Genomic DNA, 23,097 nt, shown 5'->3' on the forward strand with positions numbered 1-23,097 from the left:
TCTGTACATGTGTCATTACCTTACCTTTTTTTTTTTTTTTTACAAACTGTGAGAAGCAGAGTTGTGGATAACACAATACTCTCTTCGTTTTAATTTACTCGTTCAATTTTAAAAAATAATAAGAGAGTAAAATATAAGTTATTTTCGATAGATCATTCGGAGATAGGTAAACCAATATAATTGTAAAAAAAAATTACTAAGCACACAGATTTTGATGGATGATGAAATGGTGATGCAAATGATATTTTAAATTGAGTGAAATGGGTATAGTTATTTATTGGTGAACAGATAGATACCTGTCAGTGTTCAGAGGTTTTTGTTTGGCTATATTTAAATATGCTGCTGCCCCACGAGGGGAATATATATTGAAATGCTTAAAAGTTTTAAAGTGATATGGGAAAGTTGTTTTTTTTTTCACTTTTTATCCAGTGTCTAGTCCCTAGCATTCAGCTAATTTTTGTCTCCTAATTCCCATATTTGTATCTTTCATACCTACTCTATATATATAGTATTTTCATGACTTGTGAGTCATAAACACAATAATTTTTTTAAAAAGTTTTGAATATGAATATGGTGATAACATCAATATACCTTAGTGTAATCTAATAAGTTACACTAATAAGTGAAGTATGAGGAAGGTAGAGTGTACATCTATCTCATTTCCTACCTCACGAAAGTCAGAGAAACTGTTTTTGCAAAACCCTCAGGGCTCATGTAGTGAGGTAAAATGGTGATATGAATGTAAAAACAACACTCTCGAATTTATTACAATCTAAGATGGAAGAATAGAGGAAAACGGGAAATACACGAGGAGAGTGTTTACAGTTGGAGAAACGAAACATTGACAAGGGTGAAATTTTCCTACTTCTAAGACGAACCATTTCAGTTACTATGCCTGATGAAGCACAATGATTTTACCATCATAATTATTTGTTGTACTTATAGCTTTATCTCGTGTGCGTATGAAAAGGCGATCAAAAAATGCAAACATGGTCTCCTCAGGGAAGTGTAGCTCTGAGTTCCTTCCTATCTGCTCCATAGGCCTGAAAAATAACACACACTGATCAATTGAAGCCATCTAACATTCTATACCAACAGTATTTCACCCAGAAATACACTGAATCGCGTGTATTATTAGGGAGTGGGAACAACTATGTCCGGCAAAATGGATTGAGTAAGCAATTAGCTTCAAGTGGATGATTAGGAGTTGAGATGCCATATAAATGCTTTGAATACATTCCAAGGGAATACAATAAAAATCACTTAAGTGATCATGCAACAAGCTACTGCAATCACTAAGCTAAAAGAATTACAGAACACTAAAGCTAACATCTGAGATTTGACCAAATGAAGCATAGTAGAAGGAACTAGCTGCTATTTATGTAGCTGGACGAGACGGGACGGAGTCTCACAGGAAAAAGCTTAGATAACTTCTTATAGTTAATAGACTAATTAATAAAGGAAAAGGTTCCTGTGATTTTATTGTTAGATAGCCTCATGTAATAAAATTAAAATATTGCTACAATATCATCTCAACTGCTTTCATAAGTAATTAATAAAAGTCTGCTCAAGGCAACAACCACCTTATCAGTATCTAGTATGGAGAGTAATGGAAGGATCCTACCACATGATCTGATTTGGATCCACTGTGCAAACAAACCTTAACAAAATTCCAAATATCTCTTGGTATTCAAGAACAAAATCTATTTGGCACTTGCTTAATTGAAGATTGTCCTATCTGCATCCTTCTAACTATACACACTTAACATTACAAATGAAAAATCAAACAGTTTGTAACATTAAAGATCTACGAACAGCAAAACAGCACACTTCCACTGGTACTCTCAACTAACTAGATGGTTGATCCACAAAAACATAGAGTTTCAAGTTTGAAGCATCTCCTATCTCTTTGTACCATAAAACTTAGATTAGCAGTCCCAATAGTTTGTCATTCTTCTTTAGTCTCGCCGTGTTCTTCATGCCATTAAAATACTCACACACAACATTTTACCAGAGAAATGGAATGCAGTGAGAATAATCTAACCACCGACTGTATCACACTATACAAACAGTGAGTAAAATATTATCAAGCCCACAGCATGCTGCGCTACGACTACAGTTATCAAGAGTTTGCCTTCCCAATATTCTGTCAACTTGATGGTAAGGCCAACAAGAACTATTGACAGAATAACTGCAATTGGGCTAGTCTCCAAAAAGACCAAAGTATTTCTTCCCTTTATTGGAATTTATTTTATAAAAAAAAATGCAAAAGGTTTTACTGAGGTCCTCACAGACAACTCTTCCAAAAGATAAAATTGTGTCAAACTCCCAATTCGCTGTACCTCATTTAGTTTCCAGCTACAGAAGAGGCACAACACAATGGTAATTTGACAAGAACGGGGTACTTTAGAATAAATGTCAAACTCCCAAGTCGCTGTACCTCATTTAGTACTCTGGATACCTAAATGAATAGATGTGTTTATCACTAGTGGAAGTAGTCTCAGAAGAATACCAGGCAAGGACCAGTGACTAAAAAAAATTCAAGCCAAGCATGCTTACTCTGGTTACCAAGAGTTTATCCCTTCTCAATATACTGTCAAATGGAAAGTAATGCCAAAGCGCCTATTGACACAAAAACTGATCCCTTTATGTGAGCTGGTCTCCGTAGTGCTTGCAAAGTAATACTTCCTTGGTTCAGGGAATTCTTTTTTTTAGAAGTCATTAGTTTTTACCAAGGTCTCCTTTTTATTCAATGAACGAATTACAGCATCAACCCTATAAACTTAACTCCATGGGCCACTCTTATAAAAGAGAAGATCATCTGAGAGTTAGACTCCCAGTCACCCTAGTTGTTTAAGCAACTATAAAGAGGCACAACACAATGAACTAAAAGAACAGGCAATGCTAAAGCACATGACAAATATGGTTATACGAATAAATGTGTCCACCGCTAGTCAAAGTGCTCTCAGCAGAATACTAGGCCCAGACCATATTTTCTGAACATTTCAAGGATGGATTTCCATTCATAATAATCTTCACAAAATTATGCGCCATCTTGTTGGTATGTTGGGGATTGGGGGTAGAATTCACTTGCAACTGATTTGGTAAGTTCTATATAACGTTTTCTAAAGAAAATTTGCAACTATAACTCAATTTATAGACAATACATTCTTCAGTAAATAATATAAACAGATGAACTAATGAATTGGAACAATTGCATACCTCAACTCCAAACCCTTTCACATATACATTGGTGAAGAGCTCAGAAGGGTCAGGCATGGGGCTCTCCTGAAATACAGTATAAGCAGTTACTAATCAGCTAAGAAAGTAGTTACCATAATTAGAATCACTAAAGAATAGAAGATAAAGCACCGTCCTCACCTTTGCTTTAGCAATAGCTTCATCTACAACTTTTCTGTTTTCTTTCTCAATATCCTGGAGAGAAGGAACAAAAACCAACAAAAGATTTGATCAGTCCTTTCAAGATCAACACCATACTAAACATGGTTTCCCTGGGTACAAGCTTTAGAAAGTAGTCTTTACCTTCAGCTCTGCCTCAGTGGCTATATTATGGGCTAATATGAGGCTCCTGATTCTTTCAACAGGATCACGTTCCTGTTAAGTTAATGATAATCTTATTAAGATTTTCTCTGCAGCATTTACAGGCTTAGATGTATTAGAAAGTCTAAGATGTATTGACCTGTCTAACACCACTAATTTCATCACGAGTGCGGTAGGTGCTTCCTGGATCAGACATAGAGTGACCATGGTACCTATAGGTGTCCATTTCAAGAATCTGAACCAGATTGAAAGAACATTAAAATGTTAACATAATTGCTACCAATTAAAAATTCCAGAAATTCGTCTTATGTAGAAAAATTCATCATAATGTACTTGTTGATTCTATTAAACAATCATACAAAAGATAAATAAGGACAAATATTTAGATAATAGTAACGACAGTTGCAATTTCATCCTAGTATCACTTTTATTTCTTCTCTTCTTTCCTCCTGTCAATATTTCTAGGCCAAAGCTCACTATCCTTTAACAGTTTCTATAAAATTATTGGAGAACATAATTGACATGAGGCATCTAAAACATTATGTTTTACAGCATACAAGGCATGTACAAATAAGAAATTACATAACAAAAGAAACTACTGCCAACTACAAATGAAAATTAATCTGGAACGAGGCATGATATGTGCCTTACCAGAAAAGAGAAAGAGAAGGGAAAAGGCATGATATGTGCTTACAATTGGTCCATTCTTGAGGGCGTGTTGCTTAGCAAATGCGCATGCTTGTTTAACGGCAAAGACATCCATACCATCTACCTGTTTAACACAAGGAAAACAAAAGAACACGAGTCACAAAACATCAATATTTTATTTCCTACATCACTAAGTGAAACTTAATAATTGATCCTTTATAATAATCTCTATTTTTGCTCCATTTTTGTGGCAGGAGAAGCTCTCTCTTTTTGTTTTTTCCGTCTTCTCCTTTTCTTGCTAGGCCTGCCCGCGGTAAAACTAATACAATCTTCTACAATAATCTAGCACTGCCTTGATCGTAGTAGAAGGACCATCTAGGTAAATATAACATGTGCATCATACACACCTAGACATTCTAGGTCTCCTAGATGTGTGCCATGCTCGTGCAGCACTGCATCCCTCTTTTCTTTTCCTTTTAGACAAGTCAAAACAACTTATGTATATTTTCAGGAGACTTCTTTGGTATTTTTGAAGACCGAGACTTCTCTAGTATTTGCAATGTTATTTTCACTTAATTCAGTGGAAATACATTGTTTTCTGGAGTTACATGTCTTGGCCACAATGAAAAACCTATCTTCAAGAATTCTAGGAATTAATTCTTTTGCTTGCTCAAGTATGCAGAATCCTTAGACAATGCACCAAAAGCAGGAGCTTAATGGGCAAGGGCAAGGGCAAGGAATAATAGTTGTAAGCTACCTTTAATTCAGAATGGAAAGATACTATAGTTAAAACAGGCTTACGAGAGTCTGTGACCGAAAACAGCCCTAAGTATCCCCACAAGTTCAGGTACATCCTTAAAATATCCATGTGAACAAAAAAATCCCTATTATCTTCCAAAATTCACAGCTTTCATCTATCCATCAAAAAAAGTTTAGAAAAATTAACAGAACCTAGAAAACACGTGAGTTACACATGGGATTAGAGCCACCACGTGAGTTACACGTGGGATTAGAGCCACCTCAATTCCCAAAACTTCTTTGTTATTCTGCTAACCAATCATCATCTAGAAAAACAAGTGGACGTCTTTTCGTACTTTGAGACTCCTTCCTGCCTTCGTTTCTTGCTCTTGTGTGATTTCCACTTACCAATTGACGTAAGGTTTAAGTCACGATGGGTTGATTTCGATCTGTGAAGTTGTTCTAAGCAAAGACAGTGATAAAGAAGGTTTTTTCAACGCCTAATCGAGAAATAAACTGCTCTGTCCCGAGTATAAAGATGAGTGCAGAATTTGGATATGTTTAATGACATTTTTTATATCATCAGCTAGAAGTTTAAATAGAACAGAAGTTCCTAAGGAAAGATGGAGGACCCTAAGCATTAGTATGAAACTGTCATTATTGACACTACATTTGTTGTCTCCTACTGACTTGAAAACTGATGGATCCACTGGTTCAGTCGTCTGAAAGTCCAAAACTAATGCAAAGCAAGAACAAGTTTATCATAAAGCAATCACCATTATTTACGACAAATTGACAACTCCTCTATAACTATAAACTTGAAAAGATTAAACTTTAATACATGGTCTCGACTATGCAAGATGGCAGACAAGCGTGGCTTCAGAAAGAGATTATTTAATGGTGAAAGGATGTCAAAACGAGTTTCATTTGATTCGAAGTCTGATTGAGACGGGTGCAGGTCACCTGAAATTTGAGTTTCCTCAGTTTTCTAACTTCGAATATAAGAAGGATGAAAGTTGTTAATTTTGGAAAACAATATTGATGTCTTTTATTGACATGGATATTTAAGGATTTACATTTAACCTGGGGCATGCTTAAGGGGTGTCAGAAACTCAATTTTAGTTTATTAGATTTAATAACAAATGTTTACTTGACTTATGCACTATTACTAGCACATTCACCTAACTATCAGCTTCCAAAATAAAAGAGAAAACAAATCAAGATCATCTAATTCTTCCCTATAAGCTTCAACAAAAAGGAGATGCACATTACCCTCAGACCAGGAACATAATCTCCTCTCTTGTAATAAGCTGGACTTTTTGCAGCCCTCCATTCTGCTGTCCCCATTCCATCTACATCAGCAAAACAGCATTCGAAGTGACAACGCATTACATACTTAACAAAAAGAAGGCAATGAATCTTAACTTTTTTCAATATCAAATGCCAATTCTGGTCTATAATTTGTAAGTCATTAGCTATAGGGACATTCTATCGATCAGATTATTACAGAAAAAGACTCGGAACACTCGCAACATATACACAATTTTGACTATGAAGGCAAGAACTTATGGAAGCAAGTATACTTATCAATCAAATGTGTATTGTTACTTAAAATAATTATAAAAACTTAGACTTTTTAAGTATTACTACTACTAATTGAAAGAGAATTCCGTTTCTTACAGTGGTTATTCTCGCAAACAAGAATTGCAGGAAGATCCCATAATGCAGCCATATTCAAAGCCTCAAACAATTGCCCTTGATTAGCAGCACCATCACCATACATGGCAAAAGTAACATAATCCTCTTTTTTATACTTCTGTGCAAATGCCAATCCAATCCCTAAAGGAACCTGAGCACCAACAATACCATGACCTCCATAAAATCCACTTTCCTTCTTATAAAAATGCATCGAACCACCTTTACCTCTCGAACAACCATCTCGCCTTCCCATAAGCTCCGCAAACGACTCCACTAACGTTCCACCACGGCCGAGGAAGATACAATGATCTCTATAAGCAGTAATAATACAGTCCTTTTTGGTAATTGCAGCTTCCATACCAACAGCAACAGCTTCCTGTCCATCATACAGATGGCAAAATCCACGGATGAGTTTCGCTTTGTAAAGAGAATCAGCAGCGATCTCCATCCGACGCATCTCCGTCATGTCCTTGAAGAAAGTCATGAGTTCCATAGGGCTTGTTTCGACGGAGCGGGAAGGAGGATCGACGTTGTGGCTGGTGAAAGGTAGACTTGTCTCCACGGTGATTGTGGCGGTGGAGTCCGATGATAGGCGGCGTGTGGCGCACACCGCCGCCGATAACGGCTTCATGATGTGGTTAATGGCTCGGCTTGTTGATAGAGCCATTTTTCGATCTGTATTGAGTGAATCTGTCAAAAGAAAAAAAAAGCAAAGAGGAGAGAGTTTGGTGAGGTGCTAAAATGGTGAGGGAAGGAGGAAAGTGATAAATTTTATTATATTATTTAGTTAAAAATAGAAATAAGCATATTTACATGTTTAGTCCTTTAATTATTGGTAAATTTAACTTTTAGCTCATATATTAGAGTATATACATACTTTTGCTTCTTTATTATAGTAATATTTTATCATCTTAAAATTTGGAGTAGCAAATACGATTTCAACAAATTCATCTTACCGTCGAGAAATAACTGTCTTTTTTCTATCATTGAGAAACTAATTTATACGTCGCTATTGTAGAAACCGATCATATGGTTTGATGAAACAAATAAAAAAACTTTTTTATTATTTGGTTAGCGATTCAGGCAAGAAGAGCTATGGACAGGGGTGAATCCACATGTAAAGGTGGGGTGCACGTGCACCCGTTAACTTCGAAAAAAATCATGTGTATATATATAAATCTATCTTGAGAAAAAAATGAACATTCAATTGTTCTTGGTCTGCTAGTAGAAGTGAGGAAATACTTCCTTGCAAACTCACGTTCGATCCTGATCAACTTAAAAAATTTGCTTTCCCCACGCTTAAATATTATTGATGTTTCTAATCTGTGTTATAAAATCAGAAATTACTGGTTCTAATAAATCATTCAGAAACACAAAATAACTGAGATTTTTTATAACCAGTAAATAAGATGAACAAAAATTTATTTGTAAAAAATAATTTAATCTGTAAAAACGTACCAGAATCTGGAATACTCTTATTGAAAATTTAGGAAGAAAATCAAGTCCACTGAATTCACAGTGTCCCCTTAAGGAAATTATTCCCCTCTAGTATCCGAGGTTTGATTTGGAATATAACCTCCCAGGGTAAAATGATTTTAATCAGTAGAGTATAGATACGAAAAACTCTACTGTCAGCGAATCAATCCACAGCAGGAAAGTACACGAAGAAATATATGTTTTTAAGAAGAAGGAAGATCAGAAAAAATTCGTTAGAAATATTCTGAAGACTGTATGGTATTTATAGGCAATAAGAATATATTCTGAAAGGTTGCAACCCTTTCAGAATTAACACGACCATTAATGAAAGGTTGCAAACTTTCAAATGGTATTGACTGTTCCTGAAAGTTGCAACCTTTCGGAACAGTTATGGCGGGAAATTTTGAATATAACGGAATTTAAAACGGGTCACTCGCACGGATCCGAGTCGAGTCGGGTTAACTAAAAAGTTGAAAACATTTCGGTTAAATTCTGTTATCAACTAATTTATTGAAAATAATTTTTGGCCATTTAAAATTAATTAATAAATAATTAAAATAAATTTTGTCCAAAAAATTATAAGCCGAAGCCGACGGCGCGAGGGGGGTCCCTCTTTCCAACCCTTTTAACAATTAATAGGAGTGTTTATTTATTTAAACTCTCGTATTTTCCTTTCCATTACCGATGAGGGACTATTGCCTTTTTCAATAAAGCATTAGAGGACTTTTCAAGTTCCCAACCTTTCAAGTTCTAAACCTTTCAAATTCCTCTCCTTCCCTCTATTTCCCATCAATTCTTGCTACATACCCAACAATTGATACATCCAAACTCTTCGAATTTTGAGTTGGCCTCTAGCTATGATGTGATACTTTGTAAACCTCATAACTTCGAAAGAATTTTAAGTGTGAACAAAAAAAAAAGAGTTCTTCACAAATTGAAAATCTACAGTAATCACATCATAAAAATCTATAGTAATCAAATTCTAATATACAATGATCAATTTCATACAAACAAAATTTTGCTTCGCTCATGCTTAAATATTATTGGTACATCCAGACTCTTCAAATCTTGAGTTGTCCTTTAGCTATGGAGTGATACTTTGTAAACCTCATAACTTCAAAAGAATTTTAAATGAGAACGGGAGAAAAAAGTTCTTCACAAATTGAAAATCTATAATAATCATATTCTAAAAATCTATAGTAATCGCATTCCAATATACAGTGATCAATTTCATACAAACAAGAATAGAGGTACCGATAACCAAAGGAACACCATAATCAAGAAGTTGAATACCTAACATATATATAAAAAAATAAAAATAAGAATTTGTGAGAATTTAAGGCTTGAAAAGATTAAAAGTAGATATATTAATTAGTTGAAGGTTAATTATATTTAATTTAAAAAATAAAAGGATTAAAATCCAAATATATCTATATTTGAGGGACTAAACACAAAATTTCCTCTTAAAGAAAAAAAAGGAGGAGGAAGAATCTGACTATTCGAATGTCCCATAAGTTGTTTTTATATTTATCTTAATTCTCTTTTTTTATTATGTTTTTCAATTAACACTTCGAATGTCCCATGAGTTGTTTCTTTCTTCGTTTTTAATTCTAGTTTTAATTTTTAAAATGTGAGTTAATTTTTTATTCCATTTATTATAGTTAAGTCAAATATAAAATATTTTGTTTAAATAAATAAAATATTATTAGTTATATTTCGTTCTTTATCAAAAAGAAAATAGATTTCGATTTATATAATTCAAAAAGAAAAAAGAATATATATATTTTTAAGTCTTACTTTGATGAAAAGAGCTATTTGCTATATATTGCTTATAGGAAGTGATATACGTCTCGTAGAAATTAAAATTAATTACAGTGTATAAAAATTAACCTGAATATCACAATCATTAATAAGATATTCTTTCTAATTTATTAACTAAGAATTTACATAAATTTAATAATTTTTATATACCAAAAACACCCTAGTAACTATACTATATAATGATGTGCTCGTTAGATTTTTATTAATTATTTCAGTATTTTTTTCTTATTATTCATGCACCATATAAATATATAAAGTGGCCCTTTTACGAAATAAACAAGCTCAAAATATTAGACTGGATTTTTTCTTTTTTTTTATTGGTCCGCCTATCGATGGGTAAGCGTTAAAGGCTGCGTAGATTATTTTTTGTAAACCAACAATTGTCAAAATCAATCGTTTTACTCTGAGGTGACAAAATTTAATGCTATCTTTTTAATTTGTTTAATCTATTTATATTTAGACGTGTTAATATGTAACTATATTAGATGGATGAGGAAAACGGGTGAGATTAAAAAAGGAAGGAGAGAGGCAGGTGAGACTGGAGAGGGAGGAGAGATAACAGAGAGTGGAGAGAGGTGAATTGTATTTTTATATCATTAGATAATTGTAATGTGTAACTGGATGTGAATGTATCAATGATTGTATTTGTATATCGAGTCTCTCCATCGTTTTATACAAACACAAATTATGCATTTGTTTTTGTGTAATTTGCATTTGTATAAAATGAGAGAGATAGACAAAAGAGAACTGTCAAGAGAGAGATTTGTATTTGTATAGTGTTCCATATGTGTATAGGGCATAGAAGCATGCATTTGTATAATAGTCTCTTTCACTTTATACAAACATAAATACACATTATGCATATTTTTTTCAGTTTATGTTCGTATAAAATAAGAGAGAGAGACTGGCGTAGCAGAAAAGAGAGGCGAGGGAGAGATACTTAAAAAAAGGTGACAGGCAAGCGGGATTCCAAAGAGAGGGGAGAGAGAGAAATGGAGACAAAAGAGATGAATGTAATTATAAATAGAAGCAAGTTTCGAATCGTAATTAATGCAAGTTATAGCTATTAACTAGCAATGATTTAACTTCTTGGCATTTGAGATATTGACATATTCATCAAATATAAAGTAGAAGGATTTTCTACAAAGAGGTTAACCTGATAAAATATATATGAATTAACCACAACTTCACAAATACTATATCCATCCCTCAAATAATATATACAGTAAAATTTTATCTTGAATAGATCACGTTAATTTATTCATTATCAAAATAAATAAAAAATTGACTGAAAAATATTCCGAGTCTTTATAATCTGATTTTTAATTCAATTATACATGTTCTTTATTATCCTAATATACACATTAGTAGCCTACAAACACGAAACATCCCTCACACTTTCTCTTATGTGTCAAATTGAAATATTAGTGTTTGTTTTCGAAATGATTACTGTTCCTTGATTTTTTCTATACGATGCCGTTTTACGGCACGTAAATTTTAGGATTAAAAATCATGTTTTAGACACATACAAATTATACAATTGACGATTCTCTCCCGCCATGACCACACTCCCTATCCTCTTCGCTTCACTTTCTCCTTCAAACTCCATAGCCAGTCGCTCTCCATCTCCATTTCTTCACATACAAACTCTACGATTCTGCTCCGTCAAGTCAATCCAGAAGAATCCGTTCACTTCTACATCTAGAATCTTCTACAAGTTTCCGAGCTCAATTTTTCCGGCGGAGTCGCAAGATGAAGATGAAGAAGATGACGAAGAAGATGACGATGATGAAGAAGCAGCGGAAGAGTACGACGAGGTTTATGCGGAGGTTTCGGATGGAGACGAAGATAGCGAAGATGAACTGGAAAGTTCCGTTACTGATGAGATGTTGAATATTGAGGAATCGAGAAGGCAGAGAGTGGAGAAGCTGAGGAATGAAGTTAGAGAGTTCGGTGATGGAATTATTGATGTGAATGAACTTGCTTCTATTTACACTTTTCGAATTGACAAATTTCAGGTTAGTTTTTGTTTTATTTTTTTCCTTGCTGAAAGTAGACATAATCAATTTTATTTTTATTTTCTAGATATGTTGATATTTTGTGCGAAATTTTGAAGAGATTGTCGATTCAAGCTTTTTTGAGAGGTTCGTCTGTTGTGGTATCTGCGCCTACAAGTAGCGGCAAAACTTTGATTGCTGAAGCTGCTGCTGTTGCTACAGTAGCAAGAGGAAGGAGACTATTCTATACTACTCCTCTGAAGGCTTTATCTAATCAGAAATTTCGAGAATTTTGGTGCGGATGTTTCTATTTCTAAATATACTCCCTATCTTCTGCTATATCATGTTTTATATGATTTGCCTGTTGTCAAAATTTATCATGTTTCCCACTATAGAGTATTTATGTTTATTTTGTGGTACGTAACAGTGAGACATTTGGTGAAAGTAATGTGGGGCTTCTCACTGGAGATTCAGCTGTTAATAGAGATGCTCAGATTTTAATTATGACAACTGAGATTTTGCGCAATATGCTATACCAGAGGTACATTTCAATGGGTTTATATACTGTTGCATTTTAGTTACTAGAAACTGAGTTTAATAGCATGCTGATTGCTTGAAAAGAGAAAAAGCTTTCTGCATGTGACAATCTGGTTTAGCTTTATTGTATAGAAATTTCAAAGACTCCAACAAAGTTGGCTATGTATCTATAAAACTGTTAGTGAGTTCTAGATTTAGAATTTGTGCAATATGTCTTCTAAGCAAGCAGTCAACAAAGAAAGCATGGCTTCGCTTAAAAGTTGGAAAAAAGAGTTTGAAGGATGAAGGAACTGTCAGACTTTTCTTCTACTTATTTACTTTTTTTTATTCATTCCTAAATTTACTACGGCATTACACTTCACTCTGCAGCGTAGGGATTGCTTCCTCAGATGGTGGTCTTCTTCATGTTGATGTAATTGTTTTGGACGAGGTTCACTATTTAAGTGACATATCACGGGGTACTGTTTGGGAAGAAATAGTATGTGTCTTTTGAATATGCAAGTTCTTTACATCTCAATTTGTCAGCAGTCTCTGTACCAATTTTTATATTTATATCCCCTTTCTCTGTTTAAGGTTATTTATTGCCCAAAGGAAGTTCAACTTATATGTCTTTCAGCAACTGTTGCTAATCCAGATGAGTTGGCTGGATGGATTGGTCAGGTATTGCAGTGAACAAATTCCGATTGTACCAAAAGTTATATTCATCTATATCTATTGCTTATATATGCAATGAAGCCTATCTGTTAAATGCTTCTCTGGTCCTTTAATTTTGTTGCTGTCTCCAAGTTGTACTATTCAGATTGAAGTTCGTTTGGGCTGGAGTATCTTTATCTTCTTCATTTATAGTAGTAGAAGCTAAACATATGAATTTGTCCTCATAATGAAAGTTAGAGGGTGTTTCGATTGGCTTATTTTAAGTAGCTTTTGGCTTTAGGAATAAGAAATTGGGAAAGACAAAAAATGCTTATAAGCACCTACTTTTAGGCCAAAAGTTACAAAAATAAGCTAAAAACCACAAGCTGGGTATGACCATCTTATGACTTTTAGCTTATAAGCTACTTTAAAAAAAGCTAATTCAAACACCCCCTTAATCTAATGACAAGAAGGAACGGATCGTGTATTCACTTCTCTAATTTGACAATCTTTCAAGATTCATGGTAGGACGGAGTTGGTAACATCAAGCAAGCGTCCAGTTCCATTGACTTGGCACTTCTCCACAAAGACAGCTCTATTACCGCTTCTTGATGACAAAGGAACAAGCATGAATAGGTAAGATTTTTCTCCATAACTCTTTCATTGATCTTCTTGTCTTATGTTTATCAGTGGCAATGTCATGCATAATGTTTTGTTTCTGGAACTTATAGCACTTGCTGAATTTGCCCATGATTTTCTTTGCAACATTGGAATGACTTGTAGCATGTATTGCTTTACTTGTTATAATATTTTTCAAAGGTCATGATATATGCATGATTCAAAAATCAATATCTTGGTAACTACTGAATCCCAGGTACTAGCTCATTCAGTTTAAGAGTTTGCGCCCCTGCTCTCTTTTTACATCATATACTACCTCAGTCCCATATTATAAGTCACCCCTTTCTAAAAATAGTTGGACCACAATATATGTCATTTTATAAAGTTAATGCATAAATACCATATTTTACCCATTATACCCTTATTGATTAATTAATTAATCTTGAAAATATATTTACTTTGCCTAACCTTGGAAATCTACAACTAATTAAATAAGACCTTATTTCTTAATGCAAGTGCAAATGGAAAAGGTGACTTATAATATGGGACGGACGGAGTAACTAAATAACTTATATGTTGTTGAAGCATGCCACATACATTTTGAAGTTCAAAAGATTGTATGTACAAATTTTCCGAGAACTATATTTCAGCTACATATGATGGATTGGCTGGAAAAAAAACCTGTGACGGCATGTTGAAAAACAAATTGTAGTGGTTGAAATGTTTTCGATAGTATATGGAGGACAAGTATGAATTACTTACCCAAGAAGGTGCTGAAATTCTCATTTTTAATTACCTTGGTCTGACTGTGCAGAAAACTGTCACTCAACTACTTACAGTATGATGAATCCGGCAGTGAACTATACAGGGAGGAGGGATCTAAAAGAAGAAAATCAAGAAGACGTGAAAATGATGTTCGTCCCCTTTCAAAGAATGATATAAGTAATATTCGACGCTCACAGGTATGCATAGAAGCTTATACAATCTGAACTTTGTTTTACAATGTCATTGCCCCCCCTTTTTAGATAATTTGTTGCAGCATTATCGTTTTTACCGAAATTATTAAAAGATACATTTTCGTAGAAATCTGTTAATATAACTTATATCCTGAAATTTTCCTTATAAGTAACTGATAGATACTACTATCTTCAAAAAAATTAGTTACAAAGTCATATTCTCAGGTACCTCAAATTATAGACACACTGTGGCATCTAAAGGCAAGGGATATGCTTCCAGCAGTTTGGTTCATCTTTAGCAGGAAAGGATGTGATGCAGCTGTCCAATATCTTGAAGACTGCAGGTTACTGGATGAGTGTGAAATGAGTGAAGTTGAACTGGCACTCAAGAGGTTCCGTATTCAATACCCTGATGCTGTGCGTGTGTCTGCAGTGAAAGGCCTCCGCCGAGGAGTGGCTGCACATCATGCTGGCTGTCTCCCCCTTTGGAAATCATTCATTGAAGAGTTATTTCAGCGAGGTCTAGTTAAGGTTGTCTTTGCTACTGAAACACTTGCTGCTGGCATCAATATGCCTGCTAGAACAGCTGTCATTTCATCTCTCAGCAAAAGGGGCGATATTGGACGAATCCAGTTAAGCTCTAATGAATTATTCCAAATGGCTGGGCGTGCTGGTCGTAGAGGTATTGATGAAAAGGGTCACGTGGTTCTTGTTCAGACTCCTTATGAAGGGCCTGAGGAGTGCTGCAAAGTTCTTTTTTCTGGGCTTCAACCTCTTGTTTCACAATTTACCGCCTCATATGGAATGGTGCTTAATCTCGTAGCGGTATGTACTTCAACCTGAACCTCTTTGACTCTTATTTTTAGTTTCACGATATTATGTCTTCTTATTCTCCAGGGGGCCAAAGTTACCCGTAGATCAACTGGGTTAGATGAGATAAAAGTCACACGATCAGGACGGACTTTGGAAGAAGCAAGGAAGTTAATTGAACAGAGTTTTGGTAATTATGTTGGAAGCAATGTCATGCTTGCCGCAAAAGAGGAGCTTGCTAGAATAGAAAAGGAAATAGAGACACTTACTTCAGAAATCAGTGAGGAAGCGATTGCTAAAAAGAGCCAGAAGCTCTTAACGCAGTCAGCATATCAGGAGATTGCTGAACTCGAGGAAGAATTAAGAGTAATTTCATTACTGTTACTCTTGATCTTTTATTGCCTCAAGTTAGACAGTTTATTTCCTGGCAAAGGAACATTCTTTTTCATTGCTTATCAGATAAAAAGGTTTACTTTCTGACCTGAAAGCTTGTAGAGTGCCAGTTTGTATGGTGAAACTACTTCTACCTAATTGTTCAGTTTAAAATATTAGCTTTCTTATTCAAAATAATCTTTCAAGGTTCTTTTTCTAAAGGTAGGGTAAGGTCTGTGTACGCCCCACCTCCCTAGAACTCACTTGTGGGATCACACTGGGTCTGTTGTTGTTCTTTGTCTAAAGGATGGTTTTGTAGTTATGCTGGCCTGTATGCTTCAGTTTCTGGAAGCACGATAATTGAAAAAGGCTCGTATTCGTTGAGTGTCATTTCTAGTTGACGTCCTGTTGAAAAGTAATCTAGTTTTCAGCATGTCCTCCCTGTTTTCAACCACAATTTCCTCCAGCTCTAGTATTTTAAAAGCATACACAAAACATTCTGATGGTGGTCATTGTGCCTACCTTTTCCAGGCTGAAAAGCGTCTTCGAACTGAACTCCGAAGAAAAATGGAGCTGGAAAGAGTTTCCTCGTTGAAACCTTTGTTAAAGGAGATAGGAGATGGACACCTTCCATTCATGTCTTTGCACTACACCAACGGTGACGGGGTACAACATTTAGTTGCTGCTGTTTATCTGGGGAAGGTTGATACTTTGAATACTGAAAAGCTTAAAAGTATGGTAAGCATTTCATGTGACTCCGTTTTTTTGGTTTAGTACTAGTTAGTATGGAAGCCTTTGTGTCATCAAAGAGTACATTGCTTGATGCTTACTTCTGCCTCCAAAGATGCAATTGGCTTCTATATTCAGCATTTGATCTGCAAATGTCTTGTGGCATATAGTGGAAAGCTCTGTTGTGGGTGCTTTGCCCAATTGCAACTAGTGGAAATCTTTGTAAAGACCTTAGTGCAGTTCTTTCTCTTTCTTGTTGAAGTTAATAGGCGACATGTTTGATATATTGTATAATTCCCTGCAGTTTGCCATGTTTGTAAAGCTTTTTTGATTTTTCTGCCATGTTCTCCTATGTTGACTTGAGTGTGGGGGATCATGTTGCCATCATATTATCACTATTCTCAACTCTTTGTCTAAGATCAACCGGTCAATCAATCAACCAACTATTCCAATCCCAAACTAGTTGGAGTTTATCTTAGACTCTATGGTGCTAAATATCTTGTTGTTGAAAGAGTCCCTCTTTCTCTTTCATATCTTCCAAGTCATTTTGTTTATGCCTTATGCATTCTCTTTCAAATTGAGGGAATAAATGGTCATTATTATAGTGCATTCTGTTAGAAAAGGACTAAGAAGAATATTGTATATAGTGTCCTACATGAATAGGATTGTGATGTGTCTATAAGATACTCTCATGAGATATTGTTACAAAATTTGTGAAATCGAGTGATCAGCTTGCATATCTTTTCACGAAGTTCCTCTCTGGTTCTCATTTTAGTTACATCTGTAACAAGCGAGGACCATATGACTTGTATGCACAAGCTTGAGGGGGAGTGTTATAGGATAGTTTAAAGTGTCCTACAAGGAAAAGGATTGTAATGTAGTGTCTATTAATAAGGCTAAGTGTAATAATGTAAAATACACAATTCAATACGAATATTTTTCTCCTATATTTCTCACATATTCCATATAAGATTTTTATGGTCGGAGTTGTTATGCAAATTTCTTGTCCTCTTAAAGCTGTTGTGATTATACTACTGCGGTTTCCTATTAAAGTGAAAATTCTCTCTCCGCTTACCTACTGTACAGTAGTGGGGATGTGTAATCCTTCTTCTTTTCAGGTGTGGGACAATGAGGCCTTCGCATTAAAGACTGCAGTGGAAAATTTTGAACTTGGTGATAATGGAGGTGAAGATGTTAAACCGTCTTATCATGTGGCTCTTGGTTCAGATAACTCTTGGTATCTTTTCACAGAGAAGTGGATTAGAACGGTTTACAGAACAGGCTTTCCAAATGCCGCCTTAACTCTTGCTGATGCTTTGCCTCGTGAAATTATGGCCGAGCTTCTTGATAAGGCAGAGATGCAGTGGCAGAAGTTAGCTGTGTCTGAACTTGGAGGTCTATGGTGTATGGAAGGTTCTTTGGAGACATGGTCTTGGAGTTTAAATGTTCCAGTATTGAGTAGTCTATCTGAAGATGATGAGGTACCCTGTCAATCAACTTCATTTTCGGGTGTGATTGTTTTTCTTTTGTTGAATGGTTTTTATCTAATAGGGGCATTTCCTCCTCGAGTTGATAATTGTTAGCATCTGCTTTTGCATTTCATGTTTGTTTCGGGTCCACAGGGTGGGGGTAAGGGTGGATGTGGAAGGAGGGACGAAGGAGAACATTCGAATATGTGGATCTTCCATTTAGCATAATCGTTTATTAAAAAGTAAAATTTTATTGTTCTTGGCCAATAGATATTCGTATGTGGAGGCATAAGGACCTTATATATATTTAGGTAGACGGGACATTCTTTCCTGTGTTTAAGATAGCTCACTATAAGGAGTAAGCAAGAATAATTGTCTTTTGCTTTAGTGATGGCATTTACATATTTAGTGCTCTCCATTTCGAGATTTTGCCCACGTGTAGTACTCTGGTTAGAGTTGCTGATTAGTTTTTCTTGGTGAATTGCCGTTGGAAGTAAGGACAACTTGTGGTCCTTTTTTTTTTTTTTTTGATAATGACAACCTGTAGTTCTTCTATTGACTGAACTGTTTAATGATAGGACTTAGTGCCCCTGTTTATATTGTTCCTTGTGTTACTCTCATCAGTATTTATTTTACATGTTCCAGTGATAAGAACTAATAAACACTAACAGAGACTTGCTTGGCCCCGAAGATCAGCTGGCATGGGTGTTTATGTGACATACAGCCAGCATTGCAAACATCTTTCTGAGATAACTTTTGACATTGTTTCTTGAAACTACGATTTATACTTCAAGTGTAAACGATGATGGTCCATACTAGAAATTATGGAATCCTTGAACAAGCCATGTTTAGTTTCGGTCCTTTTTTTTTTAACTCTGTAGGGACTTTCAGCACTGTTTGCTGTTGATATACAGAAAAGTTACTATTCTCAAAAGAAAAATGCTTAAAGTCTGATACTTCTAATTGACCTATAGGTCTTCAGAATCAGTTATCTGTGCCTCTCTCTTGCACACATCTACTCACAAAAGCAATAGCATGTCATAAAATAACTAGCGTCATGAGATATATGATTTCCTTTTAGGTCTTAAACCATGTGAGACATCGAAGTATTGAGCCTAACTTGTACACTTTAAAAATCTTTTTGCTGATGTATTATCAGGTCTTGGGATTATCTCAAGCATACAATGATGCAGTAGAATGCTACAAGAGCCAAAGGAATAAGGTCTCTCGTTGCAAAAAAAGGATAGCTCGTACAGAGGGCTTTAAACAGTATCAGAAGATAATTGACTCAGCTAAGTTCACTGAGGAAAAGATACGCCGGTTGAAGGTTAGGTCGAAGCGTTTGAATGATCGTATAGAGCAGATTGAGCCAACTGGTTGGAAGGAATTTCTGCAGGTATATCACTGTTATCTTCTTGTTACATGCCATTGATTATACTCTCTGTAGTTGTGCAACTTTTCATCCTTTGCGAATTTTGTCTGCTACAGGATCCTCATATTGGACATGAATGAATGTTCAGGCTCTTCTATTGTATGAAACTGTTTTATCCAAAAGCGTGTGTACTAATCTCCTATGTTCTCAAACACTATGCTTTAAGACCATCTTTGACCCAAGTAGAAAGGGAAGAAGTTAGTATTATTTTTAAGAACTTATTCTTGTTGGTCTCCTTCATCATTTTCTGGGATTTGCTTGGAGATTAACTTTGTGACTGGAAGTTTAGAAATGTTTGCTAATCATCGGGAAAGAATGAATACTTTACTTCAGTGAACTGTGTATTTCTGTAGTCTTTGGGGAAATCTTTTGGTGCATTCTCTTTCACAAACCTCCACTCTAAAATTCTATGACACTTCCCATTTTGGTACTTCTGAAATGTTGACGCCAATAAATTTCTGTACAATTTCTATAATTTCAAGAATTCAGATTCATTAAAGTAATCCCTTCTTTAAACTTTTGATTTGGCGATTTCTCTGTTAAACTAAATTTCAGTTTCCTTCCACTATCATGACTATGCTATAGAAAGTCAAATTAAGATCTCAAACTCCATATCTAGTCAAAAAGGGTCATGAAATGAAATGGATGGTCTGCTCTATAAAGGAAAAGAATTGAGAGGACATTTTTGTGATTTTGCCCAGCTGGATAACTAAAGTAGTAATTCTCTGTTGATATTTTTTTTTCAAAATAGAATATATGCTGGAAAATGCATTAAGCGTCCATGACTCATTGTTATTTTACTTGGTCTGGTGACTTTCTTGGGACAGTTTTCCTGTTGAGATTGAATCCCTTATTTAGGTTGTTTCTTTTACCAAAAAGCAGAGAACTAACTCATCCTCAATGTCTGGCAGGTCAGCAATGTTATACATGAAAGTAGAGCATTGGATATCAATACACACGTCATTTTCCCCCTTGGTGAAACTGCAGCTGCAATTCGAGGAGAAAATGAACTTTGGCTTGCGATGGTTCTTCGAAATAAATTGTTGCTGAACCTAAAACCTGCACAGCTTGCTGCAGTTCTTGGTAGTCTAGTTTCTGAAGGCATTAGGCTTCGGCCCTGGAAAAATAACAGGTAGAATCTTTGTCCTCAAGGTAGAGAGTACTATCAGTCTCATTTCAACTCCATATTTTCTGCTAGCGCCTTTATATTTTACTTGTGCTTGACCTCAAGACTATCTTGAGTTTGGAGATTAGTTGCTCTATTTGATAGCTGGGTAGTTGTATTGCGGTAGGACTATATGATGGAGAAATATTTTTGGATTTTTGAAATAAAGAGGTTCTTATCTGTTGTACCATTTAAAAATTTGGGTGCAATTCCTCTGAGACAACTGCTTGCGGCTTCATTTAATCCAGAATTTAATGCTGAGTTCTTGCCAGCGCTTTATATTCCTTTTGGTTAACTAAGTATTTTAAAAAAGAATTGCAGAAATAAAAGCAATTGCTTAATGAACCTCTAGTGTTATTCATCTTAGTTAAGTTGGCTTCTACTTGGTCACCAATGTTTTATAAACCTCGGTGCTGAAAAGGAAAGCTCTGATAAACATCTTCTGTCTGCAGTTTCGTTTATGAGCCCTCTACCACTGTCTTGAATATCATAGACTTACTGGAAGAACAAAAAAGCTCACTTCTAGAGCTTCAGGAAAAGCATGGAGTAAATGTGAGTGTTTGGATTGAGCCCGCTTTACGATATGTTCCAAGTTGGCTTTGCACTTTATTAATATGAAACAAATTATTCACAGATTCCTTGCTGCTTGGATAGCCAATTTACTGGCATGGTTGAAGCCTGGGCTTCTGGTCTTACATGGAAAGAGATTATGATGGACTGTGCAATGGATGAAGGAGATTTAGCTCGCCTTCTACGGAGAACGATTGATTTATTAGCTCAGGTATGCATTTTGTTAAAGACTATCCATCTCTTGCTTGCTCTATTTTAAAGAATCCATATTGCACTAGTGCTTGCATTTTCTTGGGCCACCATTTGCAGTCAATCTTCTCTCTCTCTCTCTCTCTCTCTCTCTCTTGTTTGCGACTAAATAATTACTATTCAAGTTGATAACTGAGTATTACAAAGTTTAATGGGCACAACTCTAGGCACCAACCTATATTATTAAAGAAAGACATGATCCTAACTTAAGCTAAGTTTCCTTTTTTCAGTGATTACGTAACTCCTTATTTTCTGTTTTTCATTTTTTTCTTTAATTATTTTTTTCCTGTTTCATTTTGCTTCCTCTGCATGATTACAGGTTCCCAAGTTGCCTGATATAGATCCACTGCTGCAAATCAATGCCAAGAGTGCCTCTAACGCAATGGACCGGCCACCAATAAGTGAATTAGCAGGATGATATTCAAACAAAAATTCATCATCATCTCCTTAAGAAGTCGATCTCAAAGGCAGGTAACAATAGCCACTGTACCTTGAGAAAAATAGGACTTGATCAATTAGTTTCTGTCGACGAGGCTTCAAGTTAGTGAATTTCTCAGTTGTCACCAGCATATCGATTGATGGTTCATCCATGATCTTCATGATTCACACAGCTTAAAGTTCTTATCAACTCCCAACTCTTTACCCTTGCAAAGTAGACTCATATTCGTCTTCTTTCCGTGATACTGATTTATCTCACTGTCCTGAATTTTACTGGTCTAGAACCATTTTCAGAACGGGTTTGAATTTAACTGAGCCAAGCTCTGCTGTTGCTATAAAGAGATTGCTTAGGGTAAGCAGAGTAGCAAGATTTGCTACTCTAGCGACAGCATCTCGATAGAAAATCAGTATTTTCCTATCAGAAGTATTAGCTGTATACATCTCTAGTTAGGAGTATCGACACTTGGTAGAATGACCGCGATGCGGAAATGAAGTATAAATTCAATGTAAAAGAGAATGATTTTTTCGGTAGAAATAGAAACACATGGCACAGGAATGAAGAATCCTACATTTGATGCAGAGGAGGCTATGCCCCTAAATTACACCAAGAAGCAAAATGGATTTGTAGATTAATCAGGATTTTAGCCAAAATGTATATCATTGTGTTAATGGTACGGTTTGAAGTTATATTTGACCAATTCTATATGAAGTTTTACACTTGAATTCACCCCACCATTTAACGTCTAAGTTTTGATTTATTTACACTTCCCATAGAAAAAATCAATATTTGTATTTAAGTGTTACTAATCTCAATTCCTGACCTGCACTTTCTTATTTTATTTTTTAGAGTCTCGAGCAAAGTCTTGAATAAATATTTTTATAAGTTTGAGAAAAATTTCTGATATGATTTATGTAAAAAAAAACTTGATATATTTTGTAATATGTTTCTTATTTAACGTATATATATACACAAGTGTTTCTCTATTAAAAGAATCCAATCTACATGACAAAGGATAGATTTATAAGTAAGCATTTCAAATGTGTTCATTTATTACACCTAATTGAAGATCTTCCTTACAAGAGTCAATTATTGACCCTTCGTATAAACTTAATACTCTCTCCATCCCAAAATACTTGTCCCGTTTCACTTATCGAGAGTCGAGCCAAAATCATTTGCAAA

At 35.2% G+C, this 23,097-nt stretch overlaps 2 protein-coding genes across 3 annotated transcripts; one reads left to right on the forward strand and one right to left on the reverse strand.

Moving 5' to 3' along the window:
- Nucleotides 1–718: 718 nt before the first annotated feature.
- LOC543639 (pyruvate dehydrogenase E1 component subunit alpha, mitochondrial) lies at nucleotides 719–7,391 on the reverse strand. The gene is made up of 8 exons (NM_001309860.1): nucleotides 6,628–7,391; nucleotides 6,220–6,299; nucleotides 4,256–4,333; nucleotides 3,701–3,796; nucleotides 3,544–3,615; nucleotides 3,382–3,435; nucleotides 3,223–3,288; nucleotides 719–1,043 (listed from the first exon to the last, which is right to left on the reverse strand). Exons 1-8 carry the CDS (start codon nucleotides 7,310–7,312, stop codon nucleotides 999–1,001), a joined length of 1,176 nt encoding a protein of 391 aa, NP_001296789.1. The 5' UTR covers nucleotides 7,313–7,391; the 3' UTR covers nucleotides 719–998.
- A 2,851-nt stretch (nucleotides 7,392–10,242) lies between these two features.
- Nucleotides 10,243–22,649, forward strand: LOC101246924 (DExH-box ATP-dependent RNA helicase DExH15 chloroplastic). Of its 2 annotated transcripts, none has more exons than XM_004238687.5 (16): nucleotides 10,243–11,960; nucleotides 12,059–12,234; nucleotides 12,367–12,480; nucleotides 12,846–12,954; nucleotides 13,050–13,136; nucleotides 13,627–13,745; nucleotides 14,542–14,689; nucleotides 14,909–15,508; nucleotides 15,581–15,859; nucleotides 16,397–16,603; nucleotides 17,713–18,075; nucleotides 19,223–19,459; nucleotides 20,407–20,627; nucleotides 21,113–21,212; nucleotides 21,295–21,441; nucleotides 21,799–22,649. In XM_004238687.5, exons 1-16 carry the CDS (start codon nucleotides 11,502–11,504, stop codon nucleotides 21,895–21,897), a joined length of 3,465 nt encoding a protein of 1,154 aa, XP_004238735.1. In that variant the 5' UTR covers nucleotides 10,243–11,501; the 3' UTR covers nucleotides 21,898–22,649. The 2 variants fall into 2 exon arrangements, with proteins under 2 accessions (XP_004238735.1, XP_010320637.1); XM_010322335.4 differs by having other exon boundaries at nucleotides 11,472–11,960; nucleotides 12,028–12,234.
- The last annotated feature ends 448 nt before the right edge of the window (nucleotides 22,650–23,097 follow it).

This window comes from Solanum lycopersicum, chromosome 5 (assembly GCF_036512215.1).
Source record: "Solanum lycopersicum chromosome 5, SLM_r2.1".
Classification (NCBI taxonomy): Eukaryota; Viridiplantae; Streptophyta; class Magnoliopsida; order Solanales; family Solanaceae; genus Solanum; species Solanum lycopersicum.

What these genes read in the sequence shown, in the direction of transcription:
- LOC543639 (NM_001309860.1), bottom strand. Translation starts at nt 7,312, where the DNA reads ATGGCTCTATCAACAAGCCGAGCCATTAACCACATCATGAAGCCGTTA. An exon ending in ATTATGTTCCTGGTCTGAGG is followed by an intron (nt 4,334 to 6,219) that starts GTAATGTGCATC and finishes TGTGTTAAACAG; the next exon opens with GTAGATGGTATGGATGTCTT. An exon ending in AAGCTATTGCTAAAGCAAAG is followed by an intron (nt 3,289 to 3,381) that starts GTGAGGACGGTG and finishes ACTGTATTTCAG; the next exon opens with GAGAGCCCCATGCCTGACCC.
- LOC101246924 (XM_004238687.5), top strand. Translation starts at nt 11,502, where the DNA reads ATGACCACACTCCCTATCCTCTTCGCTTCACTTTCTCCTTCAAACTCC. An exon ending in GTACTGTTTGGGAAGAAATA is followed by an intron (nt 12,955 to 13,049) that starts GTATGTGTCTTT and finishes TCTCTGTTTAAG; the next exon opens with GTTATTTATTGCCCAAAGGA. An exon ending in AACTCGAGGAAGAATTAAGA is followed by an intron (nt 15,860 to 16,396) that starts GTAATTTCATTA and finishes TACCTTTTCCAG; the next exon opens with GCTGAAAAGCGTCTTCGAAC.